The 17,921-nt window shown below is 38.7% G+C and overlaps 1 protein-coding gene across 1 annotated transcript in view; it reads left to right on the top strand.

The window, feature by feature from the left end:
• LOC139712084 (uncharacterized) overlaps positions 1–17,921 on the top strand; it is a 125,014-nt gene that overhangs the window by 73,517 nt on the left and 33,576 nt on the right. The window contains exons 5-11 of the mRNA XM_071623920.1: positions 3,341–3,524; positions 12,933–13,167; positions 13,873–14,040; positions 14,101–14,159; positions 15,032–15,258; positions 15,731–15,904; positions 17,265–17,495. Coding sequence (XP_071480021.1) covers positions 3,341–3,524; positions 12,933–13,167; positions 13,873–14,040; positions 14,101–14,159; positions 15,032–15,258; positions 15,731–15,904; positions 17,265–17,495 — 1,278 coding nt within the window. The remainder of the gene's footprint in view (positions 1–3,340; positions 3,525–12,932; positions 13,168–13,872; positions 14,041–14,100; positions 14,160–15,031; positions 15,259–15,730; positions 15,905–17,264; positions 17,496–17,921) is intronic.

Genomic DNA, 17,921 nt, shown 5'->3' with positions numbered 1-17,921 from the left:
TCATACAATATGTTGTTTGTTTTGTTTGTTCATTTTTTTTTTCTGCACAGCCCATTTTCATACCTCTGCTTTGATGATCCTGTGTAGTCATCTGCTGTCATGCCAAAACCTTGGGAGATAATAATTGATCAGTCGGAGAGATTAGAACCTGTCTTTGATTATGGTAGTACCTGTAATCTGGCCTACTGACATTTAACACTCCAGGGACTGCTCCTCACAAATGGACACCAAACAAAGCACGAGGGTATCACTAATTGCCTGACTAAAATGAATGTTTTATATCTTGATGGTACTTGTGTTTTTCTTTAGATCCTTTAAACAAGACTTTCATGGGTACCTTTTTGAAATACTAACAAGTTTTTATTTGTATTTTTTAATGTAAAGTGTACAACGTGAATTGATATGAATTCAAGAATCCCATATTTCATCCCAACGTGAAAGAGATATAAATTAAAATTAATGTAATTTTGTGTAAAACACATGATATCAAGTGATATCTTTTTTTCCCCTTTTTTCATGAATAATTCATGTGGGTGATGGAATTTACTATCAGGTTACCGTAGCAACAGGAGGAATTAAGGTCGAGAGATGAGATTAGAAGAGGAGAAAAGAGACCAAACACCGTCATCACTTGAGCATTGTAGACATGCTGCAAGAATGCATTTCTGTCGAAGAAATTGCAAGTTGCGATTGTCAGATTTCAAACTCACTAATGCATGGTTGTTGAATTGTGTGCGCATTAGACTCTGTCAAACATATCTTGGGTGTGGGTGTGTGGGTCCTGACTTAATGCGGGGATTAGAATGTAATCCGTGGCAGTCTACAATTTCTTGGAATGCTTTTTGTCTTTCCCCAAGTTTGTTTCAGAAATTGTGTTTAAATCTGGCAGTGATGTATCCTTTCTTGGTTTTTAAATGTCATGAGTGTGTTTTTGGATTTGATGTAACATTCAGAGCACTGTTTGAGTTGATTATGACTTATGAATTAAAAAACAACAACTAATGATTGTTTGTTTTGCAGACACTTCATGTTGCTAATCACCATCCATGTTAAATATTCTTCTGTAATAGAAATTAGCCATGTATGCACAAAATATCTTCTATCTTGTTAGTCATATTAAAGTCAACATAAGATTATAATGAGATCAGTGTTGGGTTACTGATCTTTTCAGGACATACACTATCAGTTAATATTGCCCTTGCTGTAAAACAATATTGCCTTCAACTTTGACCCTCCTCAATATGATTTTAAGGAAACCCCAGGCAATAATAGTAAGATGTCTTCATGGCCATTTCATATTCACTTAGCAAGGCTCAAGACTCTGAAGGTTTTCAATGAGAATTGAATGAACTGTGAATAAACTTTTTGAATCCTCCATGATGAATGATGTAATATTTTTTTCTGCCTCAGTCCCATGTTGAAAGAAGTCAATATTGTTCAGCATCAATTTACCTCTTACATTGTTATACAATGCTATGACGCTTGCCAAATCACAATTTGTGCAGAGGTCGAAAGTGCATTTGCTGCAGCATTTGGCGCAATGGGCTTGCTTCTGTTGATATTTGTCGCAAGTGTTTTGGGCAAAAACATGCGGTCTTCATTTGGAAATGGTCCCAGTTGAACCCAGTCTGCATAAAGTCTGCCGTGCTGTTTGTCACACGATGGAGGCCAAAAGTCTTTAATGCAAAGTGATGTATGACTGAGAATCAGCACTCCAAGATTTGATTTTCTAGACCGTCGCTTGTGCGTATCAGTCTGAATTTGAGCTCAGGAAATACTGAAAGACAAGTTATGTGTGGACAGCTAAGTTCCCGCTGCGAGTGTTGTATTCAATCCTCGTACTTGATAGTAACCGAGACTTTCTCTTTCTCGGCGAAGATAGATATAAAGTGAAGATAGATGTTTTCCCCCATGTAATGTACCTCCCTTTATGATTTTCAAGTTTGAACAGAATGTAAAGTTTAGTAATTTGACAAGAGAAATGAACAGGAAGAAATGCAGCGGAGAAAAAGATTTGATCTCTAGAAAGCCGCACGCTAAATGTCATTGACATGACGTCAGGGTAATATTGTTATCACGTCGAGCAGAAGTAGACTGTGCAGAGAATGCTATGGAATTGCGAATATTCCAAGCCAACAAAAAAGAGTGGAGCTGACAACTAATAGGTATGCAAGTGGAAACCCAAACTTGTTAAATTGCTCCTGTTGAAATGCTGTCATCAAACTGTGCGCACAGAGATCTTAACTCAGGGACAGGCTAGACGTTTGGGGATGATGAAGCAGAAATTTGCCGGACAAAAACAAAGTCTCAAGAAGTCAAAATCAATCAGGGCTCCATCTATTGCATTGGTCATTTCATGCCTAAGTTAATGAGGGAGCTGGAGCGTAAAGTATATTTCAGGAATTGACATTTTAGATGAAGAAGGGCAATTAATATGTGCTTTTTTAAATGTCTTATTAGATTAGGTTTAATGCTGCAATGATGAATGAGGAAAGGTTGGGCTAGAGACGTGAAATTTTTCGTTAGGGTCAAAACAAGTAATTTTTTTAATTACTATTTTGTGACTATCTGTATTAAATCTTTTCCTCTGTAAAGTGTCTGTGAAGTGGCTGTTAATGGATTGTGTGTTCATCGACATTGCTGTGTCATTTCTGAATGACTGTTTCATAATGATTAGACAGAAGTATAGACTGAGACAAAATGCATAGAATTCCCACTTGTACTGGAATGCTGACCATAGACCTTTGAATATCATCTAGATAGCAAAAGCTATGAGGATGAAAGACAGCACCAGCAGTGAATAAGTTGATGTGTATTCCAGGCTCCAACCCAATCCAGGCACAGCCTAGATTTAATCTCTTGATTCATGGCTTTGAAACTGCAGTGCTGGTTGGAGGCTGAAATCTAATTATGAAGTTTGTCGTGTAGATGACCACACCCATTATTTTAATGAGCAGTGTTAAATCGTCATGGTGATGTTGTAAAATGATCAGACAAGTTGCAAAATGTGACTTTAAATCATACCTGTTAACCACAGGACCCTTATTAAACTGTTATTTGGAATAGTGAAATAGTATATGTAAAGTGCACACAGATATGTAAAGCTATGTTTGAGTTGTATCAGTCAAGCAGATTTAATCAGTTATATGTTAGTCTTCCTGCATGTTGTCATGACAACACAGTGATCATTGCAACTGATTGACAAATTGCCCTACATCGACGTAATAAGCACCGAATTGATCAGTGTTTTAGTACAAAAAACACCTCGACGGAAGAATTTCATGAATTTGAATAACACAGTGATCTTTGTCAAATTGTCTAATTTGTTCCATACCGACAGAAATTGCCGCCAGCCCCAGCCACAACTCCGGTGTACGTGCCTTATTTGAGCCACTCTTGCCAACAGGGGGCGGTGCAGAGTTTGGCCCGCTTCATGGCCCTGTACTTCACCAATCGGCCCCTCTACGTCTTCCCACCGTGCTCAGCTCTCCCGCTTCCTCCGCTGCACCTGCCACAGACTCTGGGTAGGTAGAAGCTGATCATCATTTGTGACAGCCCAGCTCAAAACCCTCAAAAGAGTGGTCCAAAATGAATTTTTAGGTTTTGTTTTTATTATTTTTAAGTTTTAAACATAAAAAAAGGAATATTGCTTTAAAATTATACATAACTCGTTAACCCGTTGAGGACGAGCTGATTTTGCTATAACATGCATTTCCCATAGACACCTGCCTGATTATACCCGGGGCTAGTCTTCGATGGGTTAAAGTTGGCCTATCCTAACTCATTCAAAGAGTGATGGAAATAAGAGAGAGTTAGGAGGTGCACTTTCATAGAAAGTGGAGAAAAGATGATTTAAAGATTACGGTCACTCAGGGATGCTGTGCAGAAGAATCAATGAAAAAATTGAAATTAAGTCCAGAAAAAAATGACTAATATCTTACTTTCAGCTTTGTTTTAAGCTACCAAATTTTGACAGTAGGTAGAAAAAAAAAAATCACTCTCTCGGGTAAGGCAAACTTTAAAGATTCGAGTTGGTCAACCCAAATTACATATTTTGGCCCATGACAGAGAATTTTAATCTGCAACTTTTTGTGGGTTTTTAGCTCGGCAGTCACATTTGGTGTTGCAAAAATGTACACACATACAATGTATTCTGCCAACTTCTTTACTGAATCTCGTGGTGCATGCACCTTGGGGCATTGCTCTTTCATTCATGATATCTGTATTTCCTTACAGACCTCAACTTTTGCCTTACATCACCCCTTCTCTTCTTCCTCAAGTCCAGATGTCTTCGTTACGGAGATTCTTGAATATATCCGAACCGGTCCCACCATCCCATTCCATGGTATCCCCATGCTACAAGGTCTTTCAAAGACAACATTTCTACAACTTTTGTTTTGTTTTTATGCCTCCGCCACGAAGTGGTGCCGGAGGCATTATGTTTTCGGGTTGTCCGTCCGTCCGTCCGTCCGTCCGTCCGTCTGTCCTTCCGTCCGTCCGTCCTTCCGTCCGTCCGTCCGTCCGTCTTTCCGTCTTTCCGTCCGTCCGTAATGAATTTTGTGGACAAGGTAACTATCAAAACCTGTTGAGGTATCCTAATGAAACTTGGCATGTATGTGTATTAGGGGGTGAAGTTGTGCCTATCAACTTTTGGGTGCACGTGCTCAAGGTCAAAGGTCAAAAGGTCAAGGTCAAATACATAAAATTTCACTATTTCCACCATATCTATGCAATGCCTGAAGATATTTTCTTGAAACTTAGTGTATACATGTATTACCCAATTTAGATTCTCTGGTGAAAGTTTGGGTCATGAGGTCAAAGGTCAAAGGTCAAAAGGTCGAGTAAAAGTATAAAAACTTCTTTTTTTTCTCTGTAAATTGGAAAATTATTCAAGGTATCTTCATGGAACATAGTATATACATGTACTGACTGGCAGTGATTATCTAGAGAATGTAGGGTTCATCGGCTCAAAGGTCAGGGGTCAAAGGTCAAGTGCAACACTTCAAAATTTTGCTATTTCCCTCATGTTCATGCAATGCCAGCAGGATTATTATTTTTTTTTAACACTTGGTGTGTGCATGTGTAACCTAATAGAAATTCTCTAGAGAGTTTTTTTTGTCTTTTTCTTTTTTTTTTCCTCAAAGGTCAAAAGGTCAAAGATCAAGTGAAAGTGCTGAACTAACTTTTTCCTCCATATCTCGGAAGTGGCTCAATTTATTGTGAAACTTACTGCATATTTATGCATGTTCTACCTGAACGTGATTATCTTATGAATTTTAGGGTCAAAGGCCAGATGAACATGGTAACAATTTACTATTCAGTACAGAAATTGCACTTTTTCTCCATACCGGTACCATGAAAATTACTGAATGCATAAATGTATGAATGGGTCAAAGTCAAGTTAAAGTCCTTAAATCCCCAAATACATGCTCTCCTATTCATCCAATTAAACCAAGGTCAAGGAAGGGGAACATTCAACACATTTGTGACAAACTTGTCATTTCATTATTTTGCCAGTTTTGTGAAAATGTAATCACACATTGTCCACATGTACTATCTTGACCTACTAGGAGAATCATGCATTATGGCGGAGGCATACCAGTCGCCATAGCGACATTTCTAGTTTTTTTTTTTCAAATTGATTCATTAATTGCAACTGATTGACATATTACTCTTCATCGAAGTGAATAAGTATCAATTATTCAATGTTTTAGTAATGACCATGATAAAAAAATATCACGGGCATACACTTGGGTTGGATTCTCACATTTCTTTTTTCTTTTCTTTTTTCAATGAGAACTGGTAAGATAGTGCAACAAATTGAGTCACATACATTTATGAGTACATTTGAAATTTTTATTACACATGTTATCCAATTTTTGCTGCTAATGTTATGTATTGAAGACATTTACATAACTGGTATCGTACTTGGATATATCTGGTTATCTTCTAGTGTATCCGTGTCATTCCTCAAGTAGCAGTTAGGAATCTGTACTAGTAACCATACATGTGTTTGAAAAAAAAAATTATTCAACACTTTTTTTTTGGTAGTAAAGGGAAGGAAGAGAAGCAAAACTGAATTTATAAACGTAAAGATAAGTATCATGGTTACAAATGAATCCAGTAGATCAAGTCCACTGGAATGAAAGAACAAACAAACAGACATTATAGATTCAGTTATGATAGTCTGTGACTGGTTGCCAGTACATGAAACTCCTTCGCCAGTTGTTTGAAGTTGACAAGAGAGCGCTTTCAGTCAAGGGCAGTTCCGTCAGCGATTGTTTCAAGCAAACCCCTCATGCCGTCGAGTCAGCCTTCACCTGTTTGGACTAATCCTGTGCCTCAGCTAGTGACGACATTGCGTTGCCATGGCAACTTGTGAGTCTTTCAATTTTTGGTGCAGAAGTGTTCCTGCTGATCATCAGCCATTTGGGAAGTCCAAAAAATGTGATTGTAGCATGTTTCATGTACACAGTCATGTGTTCCTATTCCATGACAGCCTATTTTCCTATTGAGTGTTTACTTCTTCTTCTTTTTTCTTTCTTTTTTTTTTTTTGGGGGGGGGGGATGTGACTATTCTGTTGTTGTTGTTGTTGTTTAATCAGTAGTTTTAAATACATCAAATGTACATGTATGAACAGCATGTGTGTTTTCCATCACAAAAGAGTAGACTTACATTTCTTCAGTGTAACGCTGATTTCAACCAATTTCATCTTTGAAATGTTAGTCTACAGTCTACGTACATTTACAATGTATGACATTAACACATTGATACATTTTTTTTTCCTAAGTATGTTGAAAATTGAAATGTTAAAACTGCTGGACAAAAAACAAAAAACGCAAAACAAACAAATAGAGATAGTCTATGATACTGTATTTACAATCTAGAAATGACATGTATTAGGGAAACTGACTTGAGAATTCAGTTCTAAATTATAAAGTTAAATTCATTAGTAATTGACCAAGTAATGATGAAAACAAATTGTTGCCAGAAAGTTATGCATTTTAATTGCTTATACAGTAAAGCCATTTTAGTTTGGCTGGATGATCTAATGCATACTTCATACTGCATGTACATTCATTTAATTTCTCTTTTATGTGCCATTTTTCATTCAGTTCTGAGTATTGTGTACTTATTGATGTTTTTACAGTCTTCTTTATTAAATACAAAGTTTATTCACCATTTGTTAAGGATTGGTGTTGCCCAACATGCCTTCTCTACTTCTGCACGTAGGAAAAAACAAAATAAAACATGGAGACAGAAAAAAAAGACAAGATAAAAGAAATGTTAAGTTGTTAAACAAGTGTTTTGTCAAACGCACTTTACCGTTATCAGATTAGCGCAGTAACATGTGCCGTTTGCAGACGGAAGACTTTCAGCTGCCAGTGTTTTATGACAACAAACAAAGCTCCACCTGACCGAAATTCAAAGTCATTGCGTATTCATTTGGGCAGCACTTGTCAGCCAGGTGACTGGATGTTACTGATAAACATGCGAATTTCCCACAAAATAACAAGAAAAAAACAAGCGAAAAGGAATACAATACAAGAAAGCAGACGAGGAGAAACATTGAGATTCAGGACAGACAGTCGCTTACATCCAGTTTAACAGAGGTCGGTTGACGGACTGGCGCAGCTGTGAGGGGCAGTCAGCGCCTGCCAACCTCGCACTTCTTGTTTACTTGACACTTGCGAGCTGCTGCGAGCATTCGCACATATACCTTGTGTAATGATGATGATGTAGTTGCCAACGAGTCTCTCTCTCCCCCTCTCCCTCTCTCCTCTTCCTCTCCATCTCTCTCTCTCTTTCAGATGTCTCTCTCTATCTATCTATCTCTCACATGTCCCCATTGTGGTCGCACTCTTCGACCGCAACATTAAAAGACAAGAGTCCAGACACACAGTCCCTACCTGTGGTTTGTGTGGTGACTGCGTCATACTGACCTTGGGCTGAGCAAAACATCCAGCCTTTTTGGAGATCATCCATATAAATTTATTTATTGCATTCATGTTGAAGTTCATGCTGAGATTCAACCCATGAATCAAAGAAACAATGGTCAACTTAAATCTACGCAGTCAGTATGGTGTTTATATATCTCAAGTAAATGATATCAAGTTTTTGTCATGCAAAGTTTTCTATTCTACAAACATCTTTTTGTGACAGAAATCATGGAGGATCTTGCTACATAAATGTATTTGGCTGGCCATTATATATTTGTGCATTTTATTCTTTACTCTACTGTGTGTGAGTGTTTGCAAAGTCCATTCTCAAAGTCATGACTAAGATGAACTTGAAATAATACTTGAAATTGAAATTGCACAAATTTTCCCAAGTGCATTTAATACACTATTATTATGATGAAAGATGAGATCTTATCCATTATACCTGCATGGCCTGCCATTTGACAGAAAAGACAAATCTATCCTCGAACTTTGAAACATGGAGCTTGTATTGCAAACAAGTATTATATGAATGTTGCCAGGAATAATGGAATACTTCATCTTCAAAAGAAATATAGCAGGCAATTTTATTTTTCAGTTGTTGAGGTTTGATGTTATTCTTTTCTTTAGAGACAGAACAATACTTGCAACTGATTGACAAATGTCCCTACATCATCGTAAATAAGCACTGAATTGATCAGTGTTTTAGTAGTAGCCATGATAAAAAAATCATGGGCGTACATACACAGATCAATTCAGTGCTTATTTACGTCGATGTAGGGCAATTTGTCAATCAGTTGCAATGAAAAAACACCTCGACGGAAGAATTTCATGAATTCGAAGAACAATACTTGTAGTTATCGCAACAAGCCACGCATAATACAAATATGATAATAATATTATCACCTGACTAATGTTATTCAATGTGAATTCAGTCACTTACAAATTTTCTCCAATTTGGGATGTATTGCACAATCAAAACTAGAAAAGCACTGTCTCGAAGAGCACAGACCTCTGCCAAGCAACCTATTTTCACCCATGTATGCTAGAAATGACTTTATTTCCCAATGATATAGAATCCTTTCTAGTGTCTCTACTTTCGAGCACAAACTCGGTGTGGGTATCCGCACCTCAGGTACACTCAGCTGGAATTCTTTCATGTGTTGGCCCTATTTCCCAATGAAAAAGAACTCTTAAAAATTCAGATAAAATCCTGGATCCAGACAGTAATCCAGATCACTACCAAAATTCAATCATCTTTCCCTGAAAATTTCATCCAAATCTGTTCATAAATTTATTGAATTATTTGGCAAACTGACAAACAAGCAAACAAACAGACAGACAGATAAACAAACCAACGCTGACAGAAACATATAACCTCCGTGGGGTAGGTAATAAAGAGCATAATGCAGTATGCATTTGCCCTTCATATAACCAAATATGTGCATGTACAATGTATGAGATCATGCATTTTTTATTGACAAATCCGTAATCTAAATATCACAGTACATTCATAGCATGATTGATGCATAATCAGTTATTAATAGTTCCGTATCTTTTCCAAAAGTAGAATGATGATCTATTCTGAAGCTTGGAATTGATTGCCCGTGGGCAGTGTATTAAAATAATGCCACTATCCAGGTCGCACCATGAAATGTTTGGTGTTTTTTTTTCCATCACCTGCCAGAAAATGAATATCTGCGACATCACCTTTGAAATTCCAGGATAGAGGTTAATTTCAGTTGCCATGTTAATTAATTAGATGACAAAGATCGCGGTGCAACAAGAGTTAGGGAGAACCTTGACATTTGTCAATTTTGATTGTGAGCGGATACCAAACTTAAGGTATCGGTCTACAGGAAAAGAAGAGTCAGAAATGTGGTCCGTTTTACAGATTTAATCTTTTCAATTTGATTGATTTAATTCATTTAAAAACAAACAGGTAAAGCATTAAACAAAGCATGCATTTCACAAATGATTTTATTTTAGCAGTACCACTGTCATTAAAATCTCATAAATCAAAACAGAAAAAAACACCATTATTAAGGCTACCTTGGCATGCTGCTTGTTTTGTTCACATACTCTGAAGATCACGTCTGAAATGAAGATGAGTATAGGAGCCTTCAGAGTATGTACAAGTATGTGCTGTGTAGAGTGTACATTGAGCAGGTTTAAATGTGCTGCAGTTGGCTTTGTCAGATTAATTACATATTTTTGGATTGATAAGCCTAGATACGATGTTTCTTAATATGATATGCTTCAGTTGGTTGTAGGTTTGTCAAAAAAGGTAACAAATTAATTTCAATCAAATTCAATTATCAGTACTGCATAAAAATTGATATTGAGTAAAGGTACACCTATTCAGAGTGTACATTTATGTGATACATCAACAGAGTTCTTCCTTGTACAAAGTTTCAGTTTGTAGTTTTGTCAAAAAAGTAACACATGAATTCCAAGTGATTGATTGTAAATCTTTAATTAATACCAGACCTTGAACATGCTTTGTGCTATTGTATTACCCCCATACCTCCCTGCATCGAAGATTCTGTAATTCGTAATGGACGGAAGCAATCCCCTCTCTCGCAGACTGGAATTCCTACCAAGTGCGCTGTTCGAACTTGGTCTCGTGCCAGCCGAAACTGTCAATTCACCGTGCGCCCAGTGCCCTGCAGGAAATGCCAGCTAATTCGAGCAATTACCACCCCCATTGTTCGGGCACCATCCAGTAAACAGCTGAGATAGGGTGAAAGAAGAAAAAAGGGAGGGCAAAAAAAGTCAAGGAACCCTATTAAGAGCATGTGATTATGAAGAACGTCTTTGCGAAGTATCCAGGCTGGTACTCATTATCTACACAGAGCATAGAGGCACATACAGTGGCACATGGAACCACTTAATACACTACAAGTTTGGTTTTGAATCAAATGCTGGAACTCCTAACCCTTGTTCATTGCTATTAAAACTAGTTGCATTGTACACAAAAGTAGCCTGCTTAAAACATCATCAAATAAATTGTACTACAGAAATCTTTTGAGATTTTCATCCTAACATATTGCAGTGTGACAGATGATGATTCATAATTATTGAAATATTTTGATGGGGTCTCAACGATTCCTTTGCCTGAAATGGATGGAGTATCTTGAAAGGGATACATTGGATGTGAGGGTTCTTTTTTGGGGGGATTGGGGGGGGGGGGCTTGACATAATTTGCTGATATCATTGTGAAAAGCAGTTTACTGCACTGTGTTACATATGACATATTGTGAGAGGTCACTTAATTTAGGCCTACTATGTATAACATTTGGCATTTCAATATGAAATGCATCTTAAAATGCATTATTGTATGTGATATATACCTTGTGAGGTACTGCCTTTGCCACTTTCAGTGCTCTACTCCTCCGTGTTATGATTGGGAGACAAAATAGTGCATTTGTGTTGTATGTGCCTGCACAAACCCCAATGTACGCTCTCGGATGCAGTCCTTTTTTGTTTTTGTTTTCAACAACATGGCCGCCCTGTTGACATCTTCTTCTTCCTGGGTATCATGTGTCGGATGTTGAGGCACTCCGAAGAGCGGGGCACAAAACTTGAAAACTCATGTCTAGTTCGTCGTCCTCCCGCTGACGAGCGTGCGCGGAAAAACATGCAAACTTCCGCAGCGCGACTTTTGCCCCGCATCTGTCAGCACTGTGGAAGCCTTGTCTGTGTCATCTACAATGTATGTTCGCTGTGGATGCATGCAAGGTTTAAAGGAAGGTGTTAATGTCATTTGAGGATGAGATTGGGACATGGGATGTACAGATATATCGATGCTGGGATTGAGTACGGTAGCGAGAGAAGTTCGGGGGGAATGATAAGGCAGGCACGGTGTCATGCGCGCCGTGATGCGCATTCAGTGACATTCAAGTTGGCTTATCACAGCCCTCAGCATACTGCATTTATTTCTAACTGTGCTGACAGCCAAACAGCGTTAGTTTCTGGGTACCACTGTTTGCATGACCTTACCCTGCTGCAAGATGAGATGAACAGGGAATGTTGACGTCCTCTACTTTTCTTTATTTCTGAGTACAGGTTATATGTTCTAGAATAGATGTAAGATATTTATTTAATATATAGACAGGTACAACTTGTAAATGTATACATGTATCCATGTATTCCTGTCATTTTGCTGTGACTTGTTAAGATCTGTAAAAGCAAGCTACCCTTTGCCTAATTCTGTAATGCTCAAGAATACCCGCAACTCTAATGTGAGGAAAGACAAAGGAATTGGTGGAAAAACAATGAAATAGGGACCAATCTGTGTGTACAAACATGTTTGTTTGACCATGTGTATTTTTCTTATGAGTGCACATTTCTAGCATAGGAAAGTTACAACCTTAAATGTTTAGTAAGGAGCAGTGTTGTTCTTTTTTTTAGATTTTCTCTCATGAATATGTGAACATGTCTTGTGCATAAGCATCTCTTTCAAGTGCTTTTAAATTTCAGTATAAGTATCTATCAAAGGCGTAAGATAATTTCAATCGTAGTACACAACTTTTAGTGTTGATGTGCCCCCCGTGCAGTAGTGGGTACAGTTGTAGGTAGAATGATGCCAGTGCATGATAATCGAATCATGCCCTAGCAGTACAATTGTAGTTGAATTGCATGCAGCTAACAAGCTGTATGTGATTTGCTCTTTCTAGATGGATACTGCTGTGGCCTGACATATATAATCAATGATAAAACATCTCGTAGCCACCACGATCAGGTATGCTCTGAGGTTGCAATACTTCTGGCATACCTTTTTGGCTAAATACACCTGTATTTTACATTTTTGTCTCTACTCAACTGAAATTATGTTATCACAGCGTTATTTCATACATTTCTTTAATATACATACGTGTACATGTACATTGTAGGTCTCTATTTTAGAACAAAAATTGGCAATTTCTGCAGTCATATGGAAACTATGTTTTGTCTTTAGTATCTTGTTTGTTTGTTTGTGTGTATGTTAGAAACCCAAGAAAGACGGCTGGACATTGGTCAGGAGGAGGTGAACTGGGCGGTCAGGCAGCAGGAACTCTCGGAGAAGTGGACAGTGGAGACTGCCCTGAACCTCTTCCTGGTGTCCGGTCTGGTCCCTGAGACGGTCTGGCTGGCCCACCAGCTGGGGGATTGGAAGAGTGCGTTTACCCTGGCCGTGGTCTACTCATCACAGGTCAAGGGTCAATTTATGGAAGAGGCAGAAAGGTGATCATTCAAGGCCACAACACAAATAGAAATTTTACTGTAGATTTTCAGATGAGTTAACTGATTAGCAAATATTATATACAACATGCAAGTAAGAAAAAATGACCTTGCTTTGACTGCATGAATGCAACAGATTAAGGTGGTACACTGTATATGATAATATTCTCTGTAAAGTGTATGGTGAGCTTCCGTGAATTTACACATTACATAAATAAAACCACCCTGTCACAGTTGTGACTGTTCTTCCTATTTCATTTCAAAATGAGATGTTAAACTTCCTTCAGATTTTTTCCTGGTAAAAAAGAAAATGAGCTTTTTGTTCCCTCTCAACCTTCTTCCTTCTTGAAAGCAAAGGTTCATTTTGTAACCACATTTAATGTTGGCAGCACAGCCTCTGGACTTTGGTTGCTTGTCTGAACATGGGTAGTGATAGTATTGTCGTGGAGAAAAGCAACAATATTAAATAACATTTCCCCTCTGTTTTTTCCAGCTTAATTTTGTGCACATATGATGTACTGCAATTTTCAGCATCTTTCTGCCCATACCAACACACTGAAAGAAAAACAGAAAAAAAAAGGACAAGAAGAGATTTTGGTGAAAGGCTTACGAAAATCTGACTGATTTCATATCTGTTATGAAAAAGAGCTGTTCCAAGTTGTCTGTTCTAAATGCATTTTTTAAATGCAATGTTTTCATTCCCTATAGGAGCCTGGATGAGTGCCTAACCCTCCCTCCCAGCCTCTCTCCCACCACCCTCCTCAGGGAGGGGCTAAACTACGTCCTCCAGACCCCCATCCTTGACCCCCACAACGGTGCCCAGGATGGGAAGAAGGTCCAGCGGGCAGGGTCCTTCTCTGGTGTGAAGCGGTCCGGGTCCTTCTCCGGGGTCAAGAGGACTGGCTCCTTCTCCGAGAGCCCAAGGAGGGGGTCCAGCAGCAGCGGGGGGCTCCTAGAGGCTCCTGCCACACCTCTGAGAAAGAGCTCCTCTGTCTGTGAGTGTGGCATCAAGGCAATGATAATGACAATAGCATCACAACCAAAAATAGATAATATTGTAAAGCACTTCATATTGTCGTTTCCTTTAAAGCGCATTGATATAGAATAGAAAGGTGGAAGTGAGATATAGAATATGATTACCAACATTGTGGTATTCTCATCTTTTTTCAGTCATGATGCTAAATGGCATGAGTATACTGAATCATATGGCATTATTGCCCTCCTGCTTTAATAGCGTATGATGTCAGAGTGATATCATAGCTCTGAGCACAGTGGTAGCAGTGCAGTGAGCTTTAGGCTCATGGAGTACTAAAGTGTGATGTCATAGGCATTCATTGCCATGGAAACTGTTTCTAAACAACCTCACTTGGCCGAAGTGTTTATGTACCCACCTGGTTCCAGCCCAGTCTATGTTGTAACACAATAGACTGTGACATCATCACTTCAAGACTCTATAGTAGACATTTTTAGGATGAAGATTTCTCTGAATGACAATTGTGATACCATTTCAGGATGTTGTGAAGATGGTACAACAACTTAAATTAACATTATCACAATCACAAATTTGTTGAATTGAAACAATACATTAGGCCATGAGCTGTCACTATAAACAGCAAGCTTGTGATTTGATAATGAAAATCTTGGATAAATACTGCACTTGTACTATGTGAAAATTTGGAGGGTGTGCAAATGTGGTCTCTTCTTCCAAACACTTACAGAGCTGTTAATTCTACTGTCGTCATTATCATTATTTGCTGGACTAATAAAGTGATGCCTTTTATCATTCTGTCTTAAAAAAAAAGAGTATGGAGTGTTTTACATTCCTATTCACGTATCACCACGACAACACAAATTTTCCCCCTGAAAGGTTCACTGGTGGAGGATGACAAGATGGCCCAGGTGATGGTCAGTCAGACACTGACCGACATCCTGATGGCCGCCACCCTCAGCGGCCAGGACCCCACCCCCTGGCTGGTGGAGAGCATGGTGGAGGAGTGCCTGGTTCTGGCCCGGGGGTTTTCAACACTGGTGCCGGAGGAGTTCTACCTGCCTGCCCCGCCCTACTACTGCCCTCAGCCAGACTATATTCCAAATGTAAGTTTGTCATATTGTTATTGCGTTTTTGCCTACCAAAGTTGGATGATTTCACCTTTTGTTTGTTTGTCTACACTGTACATTCCTTACAAGAATACAGTACCTACATAATGTATGTAGTTAGTATTACTGCAGCTTTTTTTTTGGGGGGGATGGGGCTGCATTATTTGAATTTTTATTAAAGTGATTTTGTTACAGTACTAAGGTATTATAGTTATCCTTTGGTCACATTAATGTTAAGCATATGAATCTCTTAGTATGATGTTTTTGTCAGCAAATCATAGCCTGAAAAATATTTGAGTAATTATCATGAATAGTCCTAGAATTGGGATATCCTACATTGCAACCCTATAATTGGACTTAATTCTGATGATTCCTGAACTTGTTTTCCCTTAAGCCATTGAAGATGACAAAGCACCAACAGACTACAGAAACCATGCCAAAATATCCCCTCTAATTCTCTCCTCTGCAGGATTCTGATCCTCCGGAGGTCTTGGAGGAGGACGACAAGAGGCGGGAGGTCAACGACCTGGTGCAGCTGATTCTTCTGGTGCTGAACGCATCCCGCTGCAGTCTGCCCTGCGCCCGCTGGTATGTGGAGGAGCTCCGAGGGGTGCAGGAGAAGCAGGCAAAGTTTAAGGTCAGTGTTTTTTCTCTCTGTGTGTTCCATCGGAACACCAACCCCATATAGCCAATCATGGGAGGCTGACCATGTCTGAGATCAGGCTTGTCATTTTAGTTTTTAACTTGATATGGTTTGATTTGATCTCTGCAGTTTTTTCAAGCGAACAAACTGAACTAACGTGAAAATATGTTTGGTTTGATGCATCATGGAAAAAGAATCATACAAAGCATAATCATGCATAACTAAGGTACAAATAACAGCATAGATCAATAAATCTTTAAAACAAGACAACAGAAGATATTGATGCATCTGCTACTGACAAAAAACAGAAACAAAAACGAAACATACTTTACAACAACAAACAAACGAATGCAGGAGACATCCATGTTATATCTTGACAAAGACTTGGTGGGCACAAGTGAACCACAACCATCTCTACTCTATTGTATTTTTGTTGGAATATTGCAGTAGTATCACAATAGCATGTCTTAACCTGCATTTTATGGATTTCTGAGACATTTATGGATATTTGAGACATTCTGTGGATTTCTGAAACATTTAGCAGTAATGAAGAGACACATCTCATGTGGTTTCTTGTATTTATACCGTCTATCCTGGGCACCCTCCAAAAGCTGAGAAAATGAGGAATCTTCTTTGTTTTGTAAATACTCATGTCTACATACAAAATGTGTAGCAGTTGATTGAATATTCTGGCTGCAAACCAAATAACATTATTTTTGGCCCTCACAAGCACACATCTAATAAAGTTCAACTCAGTGTCATGCAGATTGCTTTGGAAGTAACACAGATTAGGCCTACATTTACTGATGTGCTTCAAGGCATTTGCTTGTATGTAACTGATCAGGAAGATATATGTTCAGTTTGAAGTTGCTCCAAAATCATCCCAAATAGTGTGACTAAATTGTCCTTTGAGCTGTCAAAGTGCTTCCAAATTTAAAGTGAAAAAACCGTAAGTATATATCTATTTTCTTTCACAATTTGAATTCAAATTCAAACAGTGAAATGTGTGTGATTTTCATAGCTTGTAACTCTGAAGAGTTGCAGAAACAGCTGCAAATAAATCATCAGCAACAAGTTTTGCTGACACATAATACTTTAGTATAAACCCACATGGACATTATAGAATGTTTATTGCTGTTGATCTCCAGGAGTGAGATCACACGTTCACTCTGTATAGTGATAGAACTTTGTGAATAAAAGGAAAAACAACAACAACAACAACACCTATGACACAACCACAACCATTCCCCCTCCCATACCCTCGATGATCACCTACCAATCGAATGGCTACTACAATGTACCTTTATCTGCCATATTTCTCATGTCATAATGTCATCTGAATTTTCTCCTCTACCACCAGGGAGAAAAGTTGGAGCTACCAGACCAGCTCCAGGTGCTGGGCTCCTACCCCATCAACATCCTGGGGCACGCCGAGGACCACAATAACAACGTGAGCGGGCGGGGCAGGGGCGTGGTCATGAAGTGCTTCCGTGATCTATGCTGCATACTGTGGATGCTCTACACCCGCGACAAACTGTCCCTGGCCATTCGAAAGTACCAGACCAGCAAGGAGCGGTCACTCCAGGTCAAGGTATAGCTCTTTCCTCTGTCAGTTCGGTGCTGTATCTTCTCTTGTTGCTTTTTGAAAAGTTATACACAATGCAATTGGACAGGTGTAGAGATGTGTCATAGTAAACATGATGTTAGCCTTGTTACTTTGTGAAGCAAAAGAGTTATAGAGTGTCTTGAAACAGCCTGAACATTTACAATGATGTATGCCTCTCTCATTTTCATGGGAATTCCAGGTTAAGCATATTTTTATTTATTTTTTTTTCTTTGGGGGGGGGGGGGTTATTTTGATTGTCTATTTTTCTAGGGGGTGGGGTTGGGATTGATTTATTCAACTAAGAGCTTGACTTTACTTCAATTAAAAGAGAAGAATTTGATAAAGAGACTAATTTGATACCTTGTGTTGTCTTGATTACACAGCAAGAGCTTTCTTAGCAACTTCTTAAAA

Source organism: Diadema antillarum, unplaced genomic scaffold (genome assembly GCF_040938485.1).
Source record: "Diadema antillarum isolate AM-2024a unplaced genomic scaffold, OU_Dant_1.0 seq00001755_RagTag, whole genome shotgun sequence".
Lineage (NCBI taxonomy): Eukaryota > Metazoa > Echinodermata > Echinoidea > Diadematoida > Diadematidae > Diadema > Diadema antillarum.
Note: the sequence above shows the minus strand (reverse complement) of the source record. Positions and strands in the feature narration are given on the sequence as shown.